The sequence below is a fragment of the Oryza glaberrima genome, chromosome 6 (assembly GCF_000147395.1).
Source record: "Oryza glaberrima chromosome 6, OglaRS2, whole genome shotgun sequence".
Lineage (NCBI taxonomy): Eukaryota > Viridiplantae > Streptophyta > Magnoliopsida > Poales > Poaceae > Oryza > Oryza glaberrima.
Window position 1 is genome coordinate 18,087,832 of NC_068331.1, and position 20,768 is coordinate 18,108,599.

Consider the following 20,768-nt stretch of genomic DNA (forward strand, 5'->3'; position numbering starts at 1 on the left):
TGAAACTTTAGGGACCATATTGGTTATTCTCCCAAAAGAAAATCCTTTCGAATATGAGGAAACTTTCAAACATAATCATAGTATAATTGTAGTATACCTATAATATAGTTATGTATATGTAACTCACATTTGCTATTCGTGACGTGAATCTGATGGCTGACAAATCGATCGTTTTTCATGCATTAATGGCCTCGTCGGATATAATATGCCAAATGGCATATTTACAAACGAAAATCAATTTGTGAATAAAACTTTTATATATGTGTTTTTAGCGATTCAAAAGCAAAGGCTGAAAAATAAACTTCGATGAAAAAACCCTAAAATCAGCTCCAAATTTAACGTTGAAAATTCAAATTTTGACTGATAAGTATATGAATATGCCAAACGATGGGGACCTAAGTAACTCTAACCAGCACACACGGGCTAAATAGCTGGCCTGCCAATGTGCGTGCCCAATTTTCTAGTATGGTACTAGTTGTGCTTACTTGGGCCTGGGTTGGAACGTGGCCAATCAGCACATATTTAGCCCAACTATGCTCCTGACACGTCCAACGCACACGGCGACACGATTGAAGACATTAGGGGTACGACGAATTGTAAAGTGGCTAAAAGGTTACTACAAGAAGCCTACAACATTACAAGGGAAACAAACGGTTATCCATGCGTCTTCATAATCACGATGACACAAATGCGGACAGTACTTCATACTGGCAGTTGTCAAATACAACACCTTTCAAATGGCAGGATCAAAATTTTCATCATAAAGAAACAGCAGCAATTCCGATAAAAATCAGTCAAACAAGTCACTCGAGTATATCCCCACCGTTAGGGGCGTCGCCAAGCTAGCGAATTTCTCCACTCGCTATCGACTTCACCTTGCAAACTCCAGCTGAAGTTGTGAAGGGTACATCCTTGTAGCACGCCACGAGCTCGCCGTTGCTGTGCAGGTCAGCTGATAGCTTCTCCCACGTCTTGCTCTTTGCGTTGAGAGACGCCTCAGGCTCTCCAGAGTACCCAGCAAAGGTCACCCTCTCCCCAACCGCTGCGGATTCTGGTGGCTCAACCAGCTCAACCTGAATTTCAAATGTCAGCTTATCCATAAACAGAGCTGAATGCTACTGGTCGCACACAGTGTAATGTACTGCTGAAGATTTCTGATTTCTTACCTTTGTATGGTCCTCATTTGATGCAGCCAGAACCATTGCATGTGATTTTATACCACGCATCGCCACTGGTTTCAGATTGCAGAGAACACACACTTTCCGGTTCTGAAAATTTATCATAAATGAAAAATAAATGAAATTCAAGCAACCAAATGACCATATCTATGTTATGACTACACACGATGTTAAAAATATTAACCTGCATTTCTTCAAGAGGGATGAATTTGACAAGGCCGCTAACAACTGTTCTTGGTGCTTCCTCTCCAACATCAATCTCCTCTACATACAGCGAATCAGCATCTGGATGCTTCTGTGCTTTCCTGATAAGCCCCACTCGAATATCCAACTTTGCCACCGTGACATCCACCTCTGCATTCTTTGATTTTGAACCACCTGATTGTTTTTTCTGTTCCTTCTTTTGACCTCCATCTGGATAAGATGATGAAAAGGAAACTAGCCAATGAGTTGATGGAATTTTCAAATGACTCAAGAAAATTGAGCACATCAAACAGATGCAATATGTACACAGTTTGCCATGACAGATGCCCCTGTCCCATACATTGTTGCAAGGAAATACTCCCTCCGTTCCTAGGATTCCTAGGGTTCAATTTTTGTAGACAATATAAGCATTCCTAAAGTACTAATAGTCCCATCATCAAATTTCTCCCCAATCTTACTCTCAACCACCACCCCATCCCAACCACCTCTTATTATCTTTTCTTCTCAAATTATCTCTGCTAAATAACCTACTAATGCTTGTATTTGGAAAAATGAAAGGGAGTATATGAACTACTCCCTCCAATTTTTAATGTTTGATGCCATTGACGATTCATCTTATTCAAAAATTTTGTGCAAACAAGCTAAAATAAAGTCATGCTTAAAGTATCTTTAATGATAAAACAAATCACAAGAAGATAAATCATAATTACACATTTTTCGAATAAGATGAATGGTCAAACGTATTTCCAAAAGTCAATGGCATCACACATTAAAAACCGATCCCGCTCATTAGAGTATCTCCAAGAGAGGACCAAACATGTTCCTAAAAACTAAATTTTGGGGACTTTGGTTAAATTTAGTCTTCTAAAGCATGACCAACAGCTTCCTTATTCTATTCCCTATCATCAGATTTAAGAAATTTTGGTCAAAATTCACATCCAACAGAATCCCTAACCTGTCTCCCAATAATCCAAATTCCCAACTCTGGATATTTCGTTCCCCACTTGAAGGGAGCGATTTTTTTGTTCCCAATCGTTCTCTCCCGCGCGCACAGAGAAAAAAAATCGTGAGATGGAGGAGCTCACTTGGCGCAGTGCGTGCATAGGGGAGGAGATTGGCGTAGGGAGGAGCAGAAAAACTGTTGGTAGTTAAAGGGAGGTCCCACTTTTCATTATAGGGAAATCAATTTAAGGCTCTCTCTTGGAGAGATAGGTTTTCTCACTTCCTATATTAAGTTTAGGAGATCCAAAAAACATAGTTTTGGGAATTGATTACTGGGATACTCTTGGTGATGCTCCTAATATTTCGTTCCCTAAACTTTTTTTTAATCTCCTGAACTGCATATCTCTCCAAGAGATAGCCTAAAATTGATTTCCTATAATTACAAGTGGGCCACCCCTTTAACCACCAATAGAAAAAAAAAAGTTTTTCTCCTGTCATCCCCTAAGTGTGCGCCAGATGCCGATTTCCTATAATTAAAAGTGGGCAATCCCTTTAACCACCAATAAAAAAAAAGTTTTTCTCCCGTCCCCTCCCCTAAGTGTGCACCAGATGCCGATCTCCTCATCTCTCTCGCGATTTTTCTCCACCGAAACCGATCTGTTCGAGCCGCTAAATGGTCGCTGATCTCCCCTAATTCCCCTCTCCGCTAGCTGCTTCGCCTCCGCCGACGACGGTCGCTGCAGTCGCGACCGAGTGCGGCGAGAAAAGGAGCGCGGGCACATTTTCCCCCTGCGCGCGCGAGAGCGAAGAACGTGATTGGGAAGAAAAAGTCGCTCGCTAGAAGTGGGTAACGAGATATCTGGAGTTGGGAACATGGATTATTGGGAGATAGGTTAGGGAATTTCTTGGATGCGATTTTGGACCAAAATTTCCTAAATGAGGATAAGGAATAGAATAAGGAAGCTCTTGCTGATGCTCTAACAGACTTTAAATCATGGTCCCAAAATTTACCCACGCCAATCCCACCCAGGATTTGGGAAGCGGTACGCCCTCCCAATCGCACAAATCATGCTAGAAGAGCAAATCGCGCCATAAGAGCGGTGCACCCTCCCAATCGCACAAATCGCGCTATAAGAGCAAATCGCGCCATAAGAGCATCTCCAAGAGAGGCCCAAAAATAATTCCTAAATCCTATAGATTGGGAAAATATGTTCCATCTCCAAGAGATACCTAAAATAGAATCCCAAAAATGAGTTAGTTGACCACGTAGGATTGGGCCCATGGTTGTTACCGATTTTTTTTTTTTAACATGCGCATGGATCAGAACAGATCGCTCCCCCTGCCGCTGCCCTTTCTGAATGCCACAGAAAAACGGAAGGCCTAGTTGATCCTCTAGACGATGTCATCAATCTACATATTAATATCGCATGGTCATGTAGAGGATCAACTAATCCCTCTGTTTTTCCACATTAGATGTGGAATCATCCGTCAATACCACAATGGCTGGTGGGTGAGGTTTTTCTAGCAGCGGCAGGAGCTGGAGGCGTTCAGAAGGGCAGCGGCAGGGGAGCGATTTGACCTGTGTGCAGGTATAAGAAAAAATCGGTAACAACCATGGCACATCCCATCCTACCTGGTCAATTAACTAATTTAATCCTACGTGTCAACAAACTAATATTTGGGATTCTATTTTTAGGCATCTCTTGGAGATAGAGATATATATATTTTTTAGGGTCTCTTGGAGATAAACATATTTTGGACCTAAATTTTTTTGAAATTGTCCCAATCCATAGGTCTTAGGAACTAACTTAATTGTCTCAATCCATAGGTTTTAGGAACTAACTTTTGGGCCTCTGTTGGAGATGCTCTTAGTGCTTCATTCATATTATATTAATTATTAACTCCATTAACAATGGATTTCATCCACTTGCTGAACGTGAAACAAAGAAAAGCTGGCTTTTGTTCTGATTCAAGCAAGCAATTTAATCAGAACAGTGTAACAATGTCCAGATAATTACCAGATAATTTTGTGTCCTTGAGCTTGTCAGCAACCTTCTTAGCTTCAGCATCAGCTTGTGCCTTTGAGCTCCTCTCAGCTTGGCTGCCTGCAAATTTATTCCTGAAGGACTCTACTTCTTCATCTTTCTGCATCCAATGAGGTCAAGAGATGTAAAGCTTTGACAGACTACAGAAAAAAGTCACAAAAGTTGCAAGAAGTTACAAAAATTGCAAATATGTACCAGTTCTTTAAATAGAGGTGAAGGCTTTCCTATTTTGTGGCCTGCTGATACAAAATCCCAAGGTCTTTTTGCCTTGGCAATTTCTCCTTTATCGTCACAGAAAGACAAGCTTTCTTCAGGGGTCATATTTAATTGCCGCAACACCTTATGAAAAAAATGAAGTGAGATTCGGCTCTCTTATAAAAACTCAGACATGTTTCAGTGATGACAAGGATCATACTTCATTGGAAAATGAAGGCATGAAAGGCTCCAGCAAACAGGCAAGGAGATAGACCACACCAACTGAAGTTTTCATTACAACAGCACAGGCTGCTGGATCTTCCTTATAAAGTTTCCAAAACTGGCTCTCCTGCACTCAGTTAGCGAATTGAAGATATAAAAGTGTTACTTAAAATAGACTAAACGAAAACCATGACAATAAAACAAATTACTTACTTGCAGATATGCATTTCCATCACTAGAAATGCCCATAGCGCTCTTCAGTCCTTGTTTCAATTTAACCTGTCAAGAAAAAACTATTAAACATATGTTCCAAAACTTACTAGCTTGCTAAACCAAAAGAAAAAAGAAAAAAGGAAGAAGAATTGACAGGATGTTAAGCAGGAAGCATAGGAATGTGTCATTTCCTACGATAACAGATTGATAGATAACCTTTTCCATTGCTTCAAGATATTGTTCAACCCATTTATTAGTTTTCTCAGCAAGTGCCTTTGTCAGTGGATGCGACTCAGCGTTAGGAGCATCAGGTACAATGGAATCATATCCGGCTCCTAACAAAAAAAGAAAAAAAAGAAAGAAACATAATGAACATAAAACAAAAGTTTGGAGGTAAGAACAAGATAATGGCGACTGATCACTTATGGCCTATCTAAACTCTATGAGAAAAATACCAAACTCAATTAATAGTCCTTAAAGAAAGTAAGATGCCAGGTATTAAGACATCTAGACTGACCTGCTGGTTTTGCAACAAAACTGAGCACACGGTTGATGAAATTCCCCAAGTTGTTCAACAACTCACTGTTTAATTTGGCTTGCAAATCAGCCCAAGTAAACAGTGTATCTGATACCTGAATTAAAAAGATGATAGTTAGGACAAAAAACTTAAACACTGTACCGTTACAGTGTACCATTCAATACAAACCTCAGGACGATTTGTAAGCAAGTAGTAACGCCACACTTCAGGAGGTATATTTGTATCCTTCGCGTCATTACCAAAGACTCCAATACCATGGCTCTTGGAGAATTTTCCTTCAAGTGCAATGAATATTCAATTATTATCCACATAGATGTGCATGTTTGTCTTATCATGCATGCATCTTGGTCAGCAACTCAGCATGTTTAGATAAAGCTCATGCAAAGCAGTATGGGATTTTCTGTTCAGATAATGCTCATGCAAGGAAATACGGCATCCTTTGTGAATAAGTACTCCCTCCGTTTCAAATTACTTGCCATTCTAGTTTTGTTGTAAGTCAAAAGGTTTGTACCTTGACCATCAATTTCTGGAAATCCATATAATTTAACATCATAATATTTATGTTATTCATTGGATAATTTGCATGTTGTTAAACTATATGAATTTCTAGAAATTGGTGGTCAAAGATATAAATGTTTACTTACAACAAAGCTAGAATGGCAAGTAACTTGAAACGGAGGGAAAGTTACATGTTAGAACATAGGCATATATCAGACTTCCATCAAATGACAGTTTTAGTCTACAGACACCGTTAAATTTTAGTCACCATTGCTTAAATTTGCAGTCCAGTGTAATGGATGAAAAGAAGCATGTTTGAAAGAGATTGGTGGAATAAAACAGGTAATAAAACTCAGGTCTGAGGGTGCCATAAAATGTAATGTCTTAAATATTCTTGGGATGAGAATCTTCAATCCAATTCGATACTTCTCTTTGTCAAACTCGGTAGCTTTTGACTAATAATCATACTAAACATATCTATGCTAAGTATTATGAATGTTATATCACTAGATTCATATTTTGATGTACTTTCATGTGATGCTAATTTTTATATTAGTTGGGAACATAACATGGAATAAATTACTGGTCAAAGTATGTCACTGAAGACCGTGTAAAAAAATATAGGCCTTATAATTTGGGATAGAGGGAGTAACTAATATTATTCAGCAGAGAGAAAATAACATGTTTTGGTTCAAATAAATGGGCACGGCAAATTTGGTTGATAAAAGACTATGAATTCCACAGGCTCCTGAGCTCACATAAGCAAACAAGTATTTACCATTTACCAGTTACCAATAATATGGACTCTTTGTCAATCAAGCATTTTGGTTAAAAAAAACTGTAGCAGCAATACCTGCTTCGTAGTTCAAATATTCAGTCACACTTATGGTCTTCATCATTGTCCACTTTTCGCCAGTTCCAAGTAATGTAGAAGGGAACATGACCTTTCATTAAATAAGTAGTTCATGGTTAATAATTAGAAGCATGAGAACAATAACTAGTATTTGCAAAATGAGTAAATGACATATATATTAGGCTCCATTTTGACATGGCTGCATTTGCAAAAGATCTTGTATTTTTTACTTTGATAAACTACCTGACAGTATATTTTGCTATAGCAGTAGATTAGATGGAGGGGGCAACTATTCTCATAAGGCCATAACTAGGTCCACAAAGCACATGTACAACAACCCCCAAACTGACCATTGAAGGCTTAAAGGATATAAAGCTTGTGGGTTTATAGTCCTTTCGTAGTAACCATCAAGTTCATGAATTGAAATATCAAACAAATCATCAAATTACAAATTAATACCATACTATCAATCATATAACCAAGTTGGATAGAGACCAATCAGGCGTTTAAGATATAAGTCAGAATTCGTCTTTTTTTCAGAGAAAGCTAACTCAGTTAAACATTTGAGATAATATTATCTTGACTAAGTAGTTAAATACAACAATATTTACAAACATGTACTCATGGAAAACTAATTATTCATACATTCACATCCAAAACGTAATGAAAAACTAAAACTGTTCATAATTCATATGCCATGAACAGAAACAATTCATACCGTGTGAAATGGCACATTATCTTTACCCATGAACTGAAACAATTCTACGTTATCAGGATCCTTCCACCATTTCTCCCAATCAGGTGTATAGGAAGCTGTGATAGATACATAGCCAATCGGTGCATCAAACCAAACATAGAACACCTAAAAATAAAAAAAAAATCATTAGAGATAAAGTAAATAGAACATAAGCAGGACTTCTTCAGATCTGATATGCACAAACCTTGTCCTTATATTTCTCATGTGGAACAGGAACACCCCACTTGAGATCTCGGGTGATACAGCGTGGCTTCAAACCTTCCTTCAGCCATGCGTTTGTTGCCTGAATAGCATTTTGACTCCACATACCAGCTACAGAAGTTTCATTGATATAGTTTACCAACTTGTCGCTCAAAAGAGGAAGCTCAAGGAATAAGTGATCTGTGTCACGGATACGTGGAGTATTCTTACAGACCTACAGAAAGATAGAGGGCAAAAGGAAAGCATAATTAAAACTTCACAGTACTCTGTGCTTTGTATCATGCAGCAATAAAAAAATGATGCTCAACGAACAAATTAGCTTACCTTACACTTGGGATCAATTAGCTCAGTTGGATTCAACAATTTGCTGCAGTTTTCACACTGATCACCTCGCGCCGCCTCATAATTACAGCCTTCAGTTGGACATTTCCCCTCCACGAGCCTATCCGCTAAAAATCGTTGGCAAGTATCACAGTACAGCTGCAAAAGGAATATATATTGTGTAAAAGATAGAATATGCAAAGACAGATACACAGGGATAAGACCAAGAATCATCTATACCTGCTGCATGGTGTTTTCTGTGAGCCAATTGTTTTCCATCAACTTTTGGAAAATTGCTTGGCAGACTTCAGTCTGTTGGGGAGAGGATGTCCGTCCAAACTTGTCAAACTTTATGTCAAACCATTTGTAAACCTCACTATGGACAGCATGATACCTATTTTCAACAGGAAAAGCTCTCTATGAAGAAAATGCCTTCACTTTTCATGTGCTAAGTTTACAGGACATGAAAGAAAGGCAACTGACTCATGCATTTGTGAACTACAACTAAAAAAAAGTTTGCGATGGTCTTTCCAAAAATTATGGGATCTGTCACTCTACATCACTTTCAATTGTTTACGAACATACTTGGCACGTCATATTACTTAATGCGCATAATCTTATGGTTGTAAGCAGAGAGTGCGACCACCAACCGCCACTGTCGATGAGTGTCATGGAAAATAAAAAATCTATAAGTGCATCCGCTGCGACTAGTGAATTCAATTCGTCAGCTCATATTGAAGCTAAACCACACTGTTTTTGTACTAACTAGTGCCATCGCAACCAAAATTATAATAAACCCAGACAAAATCCTATATACGATTACTAACAGGGTGAGAGAGACCAAATTAAATTAGAAGCAGAGGGAAGGTGAAGCCTCTCTCACTTGTCGCAGATCTCCTTGGGCGAGCACTTCTCCTCCATGGCCTTGGTCTCGGTGGCCGTCCCGTACTCGTCGGTGCCGCATATGTAGATGACGTTGTAGCCCCGCAGCCGGCAGTAGCGCGCGAACACGTCGGCGCTGAGCACGCCTGCATCGCCACCACCACCAATCAATCAATCAATCAGCAGCAAGAACAAGCTGAATCCGTCAGCACAAAGGAAGCTAACAAACAAAAAGCGAAATAGAGGGAGGAGGCTCACAGCCGATGATGTTCCCGAGGTGAGGGACGTTGTTGACGTAGGGCAGCGCGCTGGTGACGAGGATGTTGCGGCGGCCGGGGACCGGCAGCTTCGGCGGCGGCGGCGGCGGCGACGCCATGGGGTAGACGAGAGGAGGTTTAGGGTTGGGGAGGAGCAGGTGGGGGGAGTGGAGGCTGTCCTTTGGTGTTGTCAAATGAAATTCTATTGAGGTAATAGTGGGCCGACTGGCCCATAACTCTACTTTATTTGGAATAAGTTCACTTGAGATCCGTCAAAAATAGTTTAATACGCGTCCCTCAACGCAAAACAAAACAGGTTATTAAGGGCGGATTTGCTGTTGCGGGCGTACGCGCGGGCGAGCAAACTGTAGCGCGCGTTTCGGACGCGGAGGCCCACTGCCCATGCACGCTAACGTCACCCTCCTCCATGCGATTAGCACCATAATTAATTAACGTGCGATTAATGCTGTAACTAGCATGTGAGTACGTAGTGCTGTGATTCCGTTTTTTTTCTTAGTAATTAGCCATGAACATTTTTTTCTTGTTGTGCTATTTCTTTTAAAAAAATCCAAATTGAATTTCAAATTTTAAAAACTACATCTAAAATTTGAAACTTTCTCAATTTTAAACTTTCATCTCTGAATTTAAAACTATCAACGCAAAATTTTAAGCTTCCAATTCATATTTAAAAAAATTCAACTGAAAATTGAAAACTTTCAAGTCAACTTTTGAAAACTATCAGCTCTTTAAAAACTTTCAAGTCAAGATTTGAAAATTTTCAATTCAGATTTGGAAGTATTTAAACTTTTAGTTTTTACAATTTCTAGAGAGGTACGAGGGGATACCATATTTTCTATCTAAAATTTGTATCTCTTTGATACTCGATACTAAGAGGTAACAAAATTAGGAAAATGCTACACATATGATTTTTTTTTAACGATTTTTGTACGTTCAAACGAGGACGGCGCCTGGTACGTCACGTTACGTGGTGCACGCGTATGCTGGAGCCCAAGAGCTCATGGACCCCGAAGCCCATACGCACATACGTACTCATAATTTTCCTTTGCCATTTTCTCTGTATCCAAACAGATACTACAAACCTTGTCAAACATTGGTTCATACATGAACGTTGCTGCATCTTGTCCTGATTTGTGCTATTGTAAATTTAGAATACTTCCAACCATGGGTGATGCTATACCATGGTCCGGGGTGCAAGTGACATATTTGTATGGGTAATTTACTTAAATTAGGTTCACATCATAATAATTTACTTAGCTTAAGCCGGGTAACATGATAAGTGTTGAGCGATACAATCAGTATATATAAGATTGACTAGAAAAAAATACCCGTGCGCTGTGACGGATGGAGGCTATTTCAATAGTATTATTGTTCAATTTTTTTATCTAAAATGTATATGGGATTTTTATTTCTATAGTATTGATATCTAATTCGGAATCCTTATTGGAATGATGGTTATATCCTGTACATTCTTTTCTTATGGCCTGTCATGGTTATGGATACCACATACCTAATAGTAGTTGACTAAATCTCGGCAGGACCTATCATATACCATGTCCTATACGGAAACAACCTTCGGATATAGGAGGAGTTCCGATAAGAAAAGACAACCAAAGTTCTACATGGAAACGACAAGGACTACTCGGATGTATTCATATTGGTTTTCCTAGTTCTACTTGGATAAGGGGACACCTATGGATATAAATACAAGACCCCCTAGGAGAGGAAAAGAGCGGACACCCACCAGGGAGAACCAACACAACCAACATACACCCACCAGAAGCCACAACATACAAGCCAACATACGCCAAGACAAGCCGCCGGATATCGACATCAGAGATACGCCTGGATCGACCCTATCCGGTACCTTCAGAGGCCGGCCGTAGGGATCTAGCACTGTCTCTGATTCCGTCGGACGCGAGCTCGAGGAGGAAGGCTACCCTGTTGTCGACTACGAGTGGAGAAAAAAAATACCCGTACGCTGTGTGTGACGGATGGAGGCTATTTCAATAGTATTATTGTTAAATTTTTTTATCTAAAAAGTATATGGGATTTTTATTTCCATAGTATTGATATCTAATTCGGAATCCTTATTGGAATGATGGTTACATCCTGTACATTTTTTTCTTATGGCCTGGCGAGTATTCTGAAGCAATTAGAGTCTTGTCCTAAGTTAGCATGCGTGATTTTTAAAAGAATTTCTTATACGATTTCTTACGTATTTTCAAAAGCGAATAAACTTAAAAACTGACTCAAATACGTACGAAATACTGAAGTATCAACGGAAACATCTTTAATTTTTATAATAATAATTATAATAATAGAAATATCAATACTAAAGAGAAAAGGAGGCAAAAAGAAAGGAGATTGGAAGGAGAGGGAGAGGATTAGAATGACGGGGAGAAAAGCAAAGGTGAACAAGAAAAAAAATATGGGAAGGGGCGGTGCGGCACGCACCGCTTCGAGTGGAGGGGCGCACGATGGTGTAGGTCGATTGGGTTGCATTGGGCTGGGGGATGTGTATAATAGTTATTTTAGACTCACGTCTAACTGGATACGGGCGACGTATAACCAGCTTAAACACGACGTACCAAAATTTCAGCGGAAACATCTTTAATTTTTATAATTTTAGAGATTAGAAAAAGTAAATTAATAAACGCTATGAGCCTAGAAAAGGTTCCGTGTGGGATCAGGACTTGTGACGTTAATAAACGCTGAGTTTAGAAAAGACCGTTTCATCGTACAAATAATGTAACACGTATTCGTATGGCAAAATCTAAACTGAGAAGCCTCTCGGTTTAGTATTAACCGGCGACGAAACAATTGTGAGAAGAAGTACTGCTACACGTGCTGACATACATGCTGTTTTTCCTCTTAGACATGCATGTCTTTTTCTTTCTTTTTATAAAGTTTTCTCTCAAATTACTTATCCGATATACAATCCGATTACACCATTGTATTCGTTAGAATTAAATCTTCACAACAAGATCTTACATGATTATATTACGATGAAAAAATATTTGTATTTGTAAATTACTTTTATTATATACGTAAGTTACTTTTATCACATATATGTATATATATACATATATATATATACATATATATATATATATGTATATACATATATATATATATATATATATAAGTTACTTTTAGATTTGACTAAGTTACTTCTTAGACATATAAAAGTAATTCAATAAAGTCTAAAAATAATTTACATATATTATAAAAGTATCTTAAAACAAAACGGAAGTAACTTTGTCACGACATTAAAAGTAAATTCATTATAGGGATAAAAATATGACTTTATCTAGATATTAAATTTTATCAGCACAGATTAACACACGTAAGTTTAACAATTTTTAAAAGTAACTTCAATATTAATTGGAAGTAACTTTTGCATGGTTCATAAGTAACCCTATACATCTGTTTAATCACCGATTGTTTTTTCCCTTTCATTTTTGTTTTTCATGTAGAATAAGAAAAGAAGATAAAACTTTTGATGGATTGTAAATAACACTGATGGAATAAATAATAAGAATTAACCATGTATAAGATGTAATAGTTATTTCCTGATAACATGGAAGTTACTTTCTAACATGTAATAAATTACTTTTAAATTAATAAAATGAGAATATATCCGATATGAATATCATTTTGTCACATATTTTGAGTGGAGTACAATGATGCAAATAGATCTTAAAAACAATATGTGATTTAAAAGATATAAGTTATTAAAGAGATTAAAAAAGATATATACTATTGGAGTACAAACCAGCAGTCAAGTCCAATGAAAAAAGACATGCACTAAACTTACTTTCTTTTTTATAAGTTACTTCTAATTACTTTTAAACTTTATTGAATTTACTTTTATATATCGAAGAAGTAATTTAGTGAAATCTAAAAGTAATTTATAATTTTTCATCAAAATATAATCATGTGAGATCTTGTTATAAAGATTTAATTGTTACGAACACAATGGTGTAATCGGATCGTAGATCGGATGAGTAGTTTAAGAGAATTTTATTTGAAGTATAGGTGGATAGGGTCTCTTATAGATAGAATGATAGCTAGTTTAGACATAAACCAGCTATCACTAGTTGTTTAATCATGTCCTAATCGTATGTATAGCAGCGCCGAAGAAAATTTATGTTAAAAATTTTGGTATCTTTTAAGTACTGTAAAATTGTAAAATTTCTCTTAGATCATAAAACACATTTTGACATAATAAATGAGGCATTTAAAAACTGGTCAATCTGCCTGCAAATCAACGCGCCGGCGGCAAGCTGTAACACGGACGGCATCCGCGTTTCAGCTTCTGAGCTATGAAGACAATGCATCAAAGGAGGAAGTTACAAGCAGTAAAAATGCTATTATGTTTGGCTGAGTAACTAAGGGCTATACTATTAAGCACGCCATCAGTTTTTTTGAGGTTACACAATGGAATTAATGCTCATGGAATTAACAGAGACTAATTCTTGTTTAGGGTACGCATATGTTTTCTATATGATGTATATATGAAGCTTCCTTCTCACATTACTCTGATCTGGCAGCCATGACAGCCATCCTCAAGGTGTTTATCCTGCACCTGTTCATTATGCTTCACGGCGTCCATGGACACATCTATGATGTAACTGAGTATGGAGCAGAACCGAGCAACGTTGACAACAAAGATGTAAGCGCCTTGCTTCTTAATATTCCATAATCCTTTTAATTCCATCTCGAATTCCATCGCATGAACCGTTGATATGGTTTCCCGAACCTTAATTTGGAAGGAAGAAATTTTACGAAATATGAGTAGAAATATTTTGTTCCAAAAGAAACCTGATGGTGTTTGGTACCTTGTATACGTGAAGGCTCTCTTGGTTGCTTGGCGCGCGGCATGCGGCTCCGCGGCGGGCAACGAGACGCTCCTGATCCCCGACGGCACCTTCGCCGTCAGCACCGTCGAGTTCTCTGGGCCGTGCAAGAACGGCCGCTCGCCTCTCGTGGTGGTCGTCGACGGCGTTCTGCATCCTTGCGCCGGCAGGCGGCAGCTGCCACGGGAAGAAGTCCGGTGACGACGATGTCTGGATCACGTTCAGCAGCGTCAGCAACCTCCTGGTCACCGGCGCCGGCACACTCGATGGACGTGGCGGCGAACACGGACACAGCAATGGCGGCGGCAAGTCCAAGACGACGACGGTGAGAGAGATTTTCTTTTTACTTGTGAAACGAAATGGCGAGGTTGACGACGACGACGACGAATACACACATATGGCGAACATTTGTGCAGACCCTGGAGCTGGACAGCGTGGCGAACGCGACGGTGAGGGGCCTGAGGTTCCTGAACAGCCGGGGCTTCCACCTCAACCTCCACCGGAGCAGCCACGTCGCGGCGGAGCGCCTCCGCATCGAGGCGCCGGCGGCGAGCCGCAACACGGACGGGATCCACGTGGGGCTGTCCAGCCACGTCACCGTCGCCGACTCCCTCATCGGCACCGGCGACGACTGCGTCTCCATCGGGCCCGGGTCCTCCGGCGTGGTGGTCGCCGGCGTCGCGTGCGGGCCGGGCCACGGGATCAGCGTGGGGAGCCTCGGGAGGGAGGAAGGCGAGGACGACGTGCGCGGCCTGGTCGTCAGGAACTGCACCGTGACGGGAACCACCAACGGGCTCCGCATCAAGACGTGGCCCGGGTCGCCGCCGAGCCGCGCGTTCAACATCACGTTCAGGGACATCGTCATGTCCAACGTCTCCAACCCCATCATCATCGACCAGCATTACTGCCCCCACGCACACTGCTCCGACATCGGCAAGGTATATACACACCACAAAGTATCTCGTATGTGACAGGTATAGGGCCTCGTCACAGTGGTCACTGATGACAAAATCTCATCTCTGATGGATGAACGGGTTGGTCAGTGACTAAACATGATATGTTTTGACGTTGATCGGTCACAGATGATCCGTCACGGATGGCTGGATTTGTAGTAGTTTTAATATACCATGACCGTATAGATCATCTCCGACTGATCGATCTCCCATTCACAAGTTACGTTCCGTTCTTTTCTTCAATAAGAGTTAGATTAAGATTAAGATTTTCGTTGTTTCGCAGCCATCGCTGGTGCAGATCAGCGATGTGACGTACGAGAGGATCGAGGGGACGTCGAGCAGCAGGGTGGCGGTGCAGCTGCTGTGCAGCGAGGACCGCCCGTGCAGCGGGGTGCGTTTCGACCGCGTGAACCTCAGCTGCGGTAGGGAGCGGTGCGGCTCCAAGTTCAGCAACGTGGAGGGGAAGCCCACCTTGTTGGTGGCGGCAGATGAAGCAGCAGCATTCGGCCCCGGTGCCGTTCCTCCTCCCGAGCAAGATGCCGATGTCGTTGAGTCCCAACACTCTACAATTCCAAGTAGTCCAGTGAGTTTAATTTGTTGCTCTAATGGAGTGTGAGATAGGGAATGGGAAGGAAATGAATTGAAAGAACGGTTTTGATTTCTAGGACAGTGTTTGAATGATGACGTGGATCATGGAAGCCAGTAACTTCTGCAATGGAACAGTATCGAAGCTTTCACTGTGTTTGCATTTAAAAAAGTAAATGGTATTCTCAATAACGCTTCTTAATAAAAGCTACATGTAAAAATGTAGTATTAAAGTATTATTAATATAGGTATTTAGGTAAAGGGTAAAAAGATAAATTTTACCGGAGCACTTATATTAACCCCCCAAACTTATTTTTCTTTTGCTCGTTTTACACCCTGAACTACTAATAACGATTCACTTTGCTTTCTAATGCTGTTTCCCTTTTTCATTTGTCTCTATATAAAGTCATATTTTGCATGCTGAAATTCAGAAAGAATGATAGATGCATTATAACTGGCATGATCAATATTTTTTTTAGATTTTTTTCTCACTGTTCGAATAGATTGGAAACACTTAAAACTGATTTAAACATCAAGATTTTAAAGTTTAAGGAAACAGTCATAAAAAATTCAAATACTTTTGAACAGAGATAATGTTGTACAACTTGGATAAAGCTTAACATAAAAAGTGAAATATTCTTAAGGGCTAAAATGAACCATTTTCTATCGTTGGTAAAAGGAACCTAAAAATAGTTTAGAGGATTAAGTGATCTAATAAAATAGTTTGGAGAAGTAAAATTGACTTTTTTCGGCGTAAAAAATCACATTGGTTTCTCTAGGTTTACGTTTGTTCCAAGAATAAGGTAAAACTCCTCCCTTTAATTCTTCTTTACATTATCGTGCAGAGATGGGAGGCTATCTGTGAGAGGTGTTGGTGTTGCAGAGGTTCCGGTGAAGGGGCATCAACATAGTGGTGGTAGGAGCGGGAGGCCCCATGTGCCCTAAGAAGGGTGGGGGCTGGCTTGGCAGAGGGAGAGTATGGTGGAGTTCACATGCTGGTGAAAGCTGTTTGGTGGGGGATGCTGGGGTTGTGGCATTGGGGAGAGATGGGAGGCTACGGGTGAAAGCAGTGGTTGACATTGGATTAAAAAAAGAAATAATCTTTACGCCATACATAATTCATCATACACCAAAAGATAATAGTAAATATGTCAATTTGCAAGTATTAGTCAATTCACTAAGCCATTAAAAAATGATGAATATATAAGAAGACATACCACTAATATCAATAAGCCTTTCAGTGAGACTTTAAAAATTGAATATATGAGAAGGCTCCTTATTAGCTCATTTTTTATTGTCTATCAAACTGAAAAGTATACAACAATTCCATATATACCTTGATTTCTAAACCTGTTGCTGATGATACTTCTGTCACCGGGCATGACATTTAGACTCAATGGACTTCCTCGTTTCGTGTTCAGCAGCGATGATGTTTGTAGGCTCCATTGTTGAATGCGAACCGAAACCATGGCTATGACCACGCCCATGTCCATCTGCAATATTTGTTACTTCACCTTCCGAATTTCCTTGTCCATGTCCACCTATCTACATAGCAGTAGACTGGCAGCAGGTGAACAACAGGCAATAGCAAGGAAGGTCGAAGGATGAAGGATGAACTGATGATCACCGATGAAGATGAAGAAGGGGTTGGGCTATCCAGCTAGCCCTAGGCACTGGTCGGCTGGGGGCCGTGGCACTGCCGTGCTGCTGGCTGCTGCCGCTGCACAGGTGTGCCGCATGCCAGTGCCGGTAGCGCGGGGACAGCCGTACGGACAAACTGCAGACCAGCGAGGCGGCACGCAGTCACGTCGGTGACTCAGGATCATAGGCGGAATAGAAGGCGAGCGGGCGATGGCGCTGATCGAGGTCGAGGATATATGAGGTGTCGCATGCAACATGACCTTTAACTCTATGAAAAATTAAGTTGTGTCATTGGACTACTCACTTATAGGCTAATTGTGGATATAATGTGGTGGTAGACGGCACTATGGAGTTATGGGGTAGGGGGCACGAGCCGTAGCAGAGCTGGCCGACGCACCCTGCCCAAAAGATGGTTCCGTCCCTAGGTGAAACCCTAGCTTAGTGGTTGTCTTTCGGGATGGGAATGGCGGTGTCTTTAGGCGTCGCTTTCCCTCTTGGGGTCTTTTTCGTGAAGCCTCCCTCCTTCTCTCTAGAGGTACCTTTCGAGTGAAAACCTGGTCTAATCCTTGGATGGGCAACGGCAGCACTCGTAGCATCGTAACCTCCGTGGAGGCATTGTCTAGGAGGTCATGTTTTTGTCCCTTTTCAGCTCTATTTTGTTTGACCTTGGACGATACTTTTGGAAGTCTTCTTCGGGGTTGCGTGAGGTATGATGGATTTTCTTCTCTCTCAACCCTCCCCTTTGACAACCCCATGCATAGCAGTGTCAGATCGATGTTAGTTCTTTCCTCAAGCTTGTTGATCTTTGGGAGTCGTCAGTTTGGTGATGGTGTGCCTTTTCTTTTCTTTCCTGATTGTAGCCTCCCAAAATTGTAATCTTATAATTTTTTCTCAGGTTTGTTTAAAATTACAATAAAATAAAGGGCCCTCCAATGCTACATGTAGCTGTCCATCTGATCCTCATGCCCTACTCGTTAACGCTCTCTTCTTTTTGAGCATGCGCTCCAGTTTTTAGGATGGCAATTTCCCCCGCGGGACTGGGTCCCCTGCGGGTACCCGACCCTACGTGGTCGGGGTCGGGTGGAGTTTCTACCCTGCAGGGAGTCGGGGTCGGGGCCCTACAACTGGGCGGGTGAGTGGGCGGGGAAGGCACTCCACCTGCGGGGCCCTAGAGGAAGTATATTAGACTTCTAAATATAGCGCCAACCCTAAATATAGCCCATTAGGCCCAACCCAACTTGGTGAAAATCTTAACCCCTATACACCCCCACCCCCGGCACAGACTCTCTCCATCCTCTCTCTCCTTAGCTGCCGCCGCCACACCAGTGCGCCCCTCCCGGCACCAGCGACATGCCTCCATCTCGAGCTCTACCCTCCGGCCCTCCCTTCTCCCCCCGTTCGCATGTGGCCGCAGCCACGCGCCCCTCTCCCTCTCCCTCCTGTCTTCACGCAGCGGCGGACAGGTGACATAGTGGGCAGCGAGCAGGCGGCGGTAGGCTACGTGAGGGTGGCGTGCGAGTGCGGCGAGCCGGTGACCGGCAAGCGGGCGGTTCACGCAAGCCTCCTGCCACGTGCCCCTCTTCCTCATATCTCCACGCAAGCTAGCGGCGCACACGAGCCTCCTGCCCCCACCGGCTCAGATTGCAGGGCCTTGGTCAGGTTGCAGGCCCTGGAGGGGCTGGGGCCGGGGGTTGATTTGGCCCTTGTTAACAACGGAATTTGGCATCAGATTTGGAGAAGAAGGAAGAGGATCGAAGCAGATTTGGTGTTGAATCGAACTGAATTTGGAGTCGGACTGCGCATCTGCTAAAAATAGAGTATGAAGTTGATTTATGTTGATGAAGCCGATGGTCAATACAGCATGACTTGGTCTCGGCATGGGCTTAGATTGGAATAACCGTCATTGCCAATTAGAGATAGAGTATGATTAAGGCCCAGTCCACCTCCCTCTCCCCTCCCCGCTAGTGAGCCGACCTGCTCGGCCACGCCCCGCGCCCCGCGCCATAGCCGCCGACAAGTGGGCCTGCCCGACTGCCCTCGCTGACGGGTGGGTCCCACCCATCGTAACCTCCTCCCGCCGCTGCACCTAGTGCCGCCGCCACGATTCTCACTGCCCCCGGCCGTTCCCACATGAATTGAATGGGGCGAATATTCCCCGTGATTCCCTCCCCCTTTCCCCCTATTTCCCCTCTCTCTCCCTGATCAACGCAGCCGGGTTCGCTCCACGAATCTTGCCAGCGCCATTGATGGCGGCCGGATTTGCTGCCGCCATTTTCCTCTCTTCCTAGCCCTCTCTCTCGCCCCGCCACTATGAAAACCCTCCCCACATCCCCCTCTCCATTTTTGCCACTCACCACCCTCTTTTCCCCTTGGAAACGAGCTCCCATCGCTGCTCTCTCTCTCCGCCATCGTTGACGACCTCCGGCTAGGCATTGCTGCCGGCCGGGACCCTCTCTCGCGTCGCCACCGCCACCTCCAGCCTCGCTGCGATGTAGCCGACTCCGTCCGCCCCTCTGCTTCGCCCGTCGACCGCCAGAACGGTGTTCTCCCTGTCGACCAAAGCCGCATCGCCACCTCCCTCCTCTCCGGCTGCCTTTTTCGTCGCCGCCGCCGAACCGAGGTGACCGTCCCCTCCTTTCCCCCTCTTCCTCCCCCTCTTTGGCTGTCGCTCTGCCACGCCTATGGTCATCGGTGGGGACCATAGGGGCGTGGCCGCAGCCTCCCGCCGGTCGCGCCATCGTGGCTGTCTCCAAGCGCGCCGAGTGGGGCCTGCCTGTTAGCCGCTTCTACCTGTCGGGTGGCTAACGCGTGGGGCCCATGGCGCCGATGGATGGCGACCCCGTGCACCCAGTCCACCGTGGACCGTGTGGCTGCCGCGTGGGTCCTACACCCGTGGACTTGGCTCGCGCATCACCCCTCGGTGCTGACACAAGTATCCATCTAAACAACACATAAATTTCAAATGCCCATGACTTGACCGTTTGAACTTGGAATTGGACCGTTCAAGTATCTAATTTTTCCTTAGGAAGTCAAGAACCCATTTTTGTGCTTTTTTTTTGTCTCTTATGTGGATTTCATTAGAGTAAAAGCCTTTTTCCTTTCCGTTGGTCGTGTAGATGTTGTAGCTCCGGAAGAACCGCTCTACTTGAGAGTTGAAGCCAAAGTTTGGGAAAGTGAGCAAGGCAAGTCACATCTCCATTGAACATATTAATGTCCCATGTTTTGAAATTGTTTTATTTTAAATTATTGTATTACCGCTTTATTTAAATTCCTGCATTATCAATGTTTTGTTTAGCATTCCTATTAATCCTTATTATAGCCTTATCATTGCTTTTGTTATTATCATTTGCTTACTCTCGGAAAATAAAACCCTAGTATGAATTTAGGTAGATGCTTCGCTTTT

The 20,768-nt window shown here is 42.4% G+C and overlaps 1 protein-coding gene and 1 pseudogene across 1 annotated transcript; one reads left to right on the forward strand and one right to left on the reverse strand.

The window, feature by feature from the left end:
* Positions 1-643: 643 nt before the first annotated feature.
* LOC127776751 (probable methionine--tRNA ligase) lies at positions 644-9,489 on the reverse strand. The gene is made up of 17 exons (XM_052303283.1): positions 9,308-9,489; positions 9,051-9,195; positions 8,408-8,561; positions 8,171-8,326; positions 7,830-8,060; positions 7,607-7,750; positions 6,889-6,979; positions 5,706-5,812; positions 5,517-5,631; positions 5,216-5,334; positions 5,000-5,065; positions 4,785-4,913; positions 4,565-4,708; positions 4,343-4,469; positions 1,363-1,592; positions 1,167-1,268; positions 644-1,073 (listed from the first exon to the last, which is right to left on the reverse strand). The coding sequence occupies exons 1-17, from the start codon at positions 9,423-9,425 to the stop codon at positions 843-845; spliced, it is 2,409 nt and encodes an 802-aa protein (XP_052159243.1). The 5' UTR covers positions 9,426-9,489; the 3' UTR covers positions 644-842.
* Positions 9,490-13,882: 4,393 nt separating this feature from the next.
* LOC127776960 (exopolygalacturonase-like) lies at positions 13,883-15,783 on the forward strand (annotated as a pseudogene).
* Positions 15,784-20,768: the final 4,985 nt, after the last annotated feature.

Bases quoted from the DNA above. Each gene is read 5' to 3' on its own strand.
- LOC127776751 (XM_052303283.1), bottom strand. From the start codon at position 9,425: ATGGCGTCGCCGCCGCCGCCGCCGCCGAAGCTGCCGGTCCCCGGCCGC. The intron at 5,632-5,705 runs GTTTGTATTGAA...TTTTTAATTCAG, and splicing joins TGCTTACAAATCGTCCTGAG to GTATCAGATACACTGTTTAC. The intron at 5,335-5,516 runs GTCAGTCTAGAT...TTTTTTTGTTAG, and splicing joins TTTTGTTGCAAAACCAGCAG to GAGCCGGATATGATTCCATT.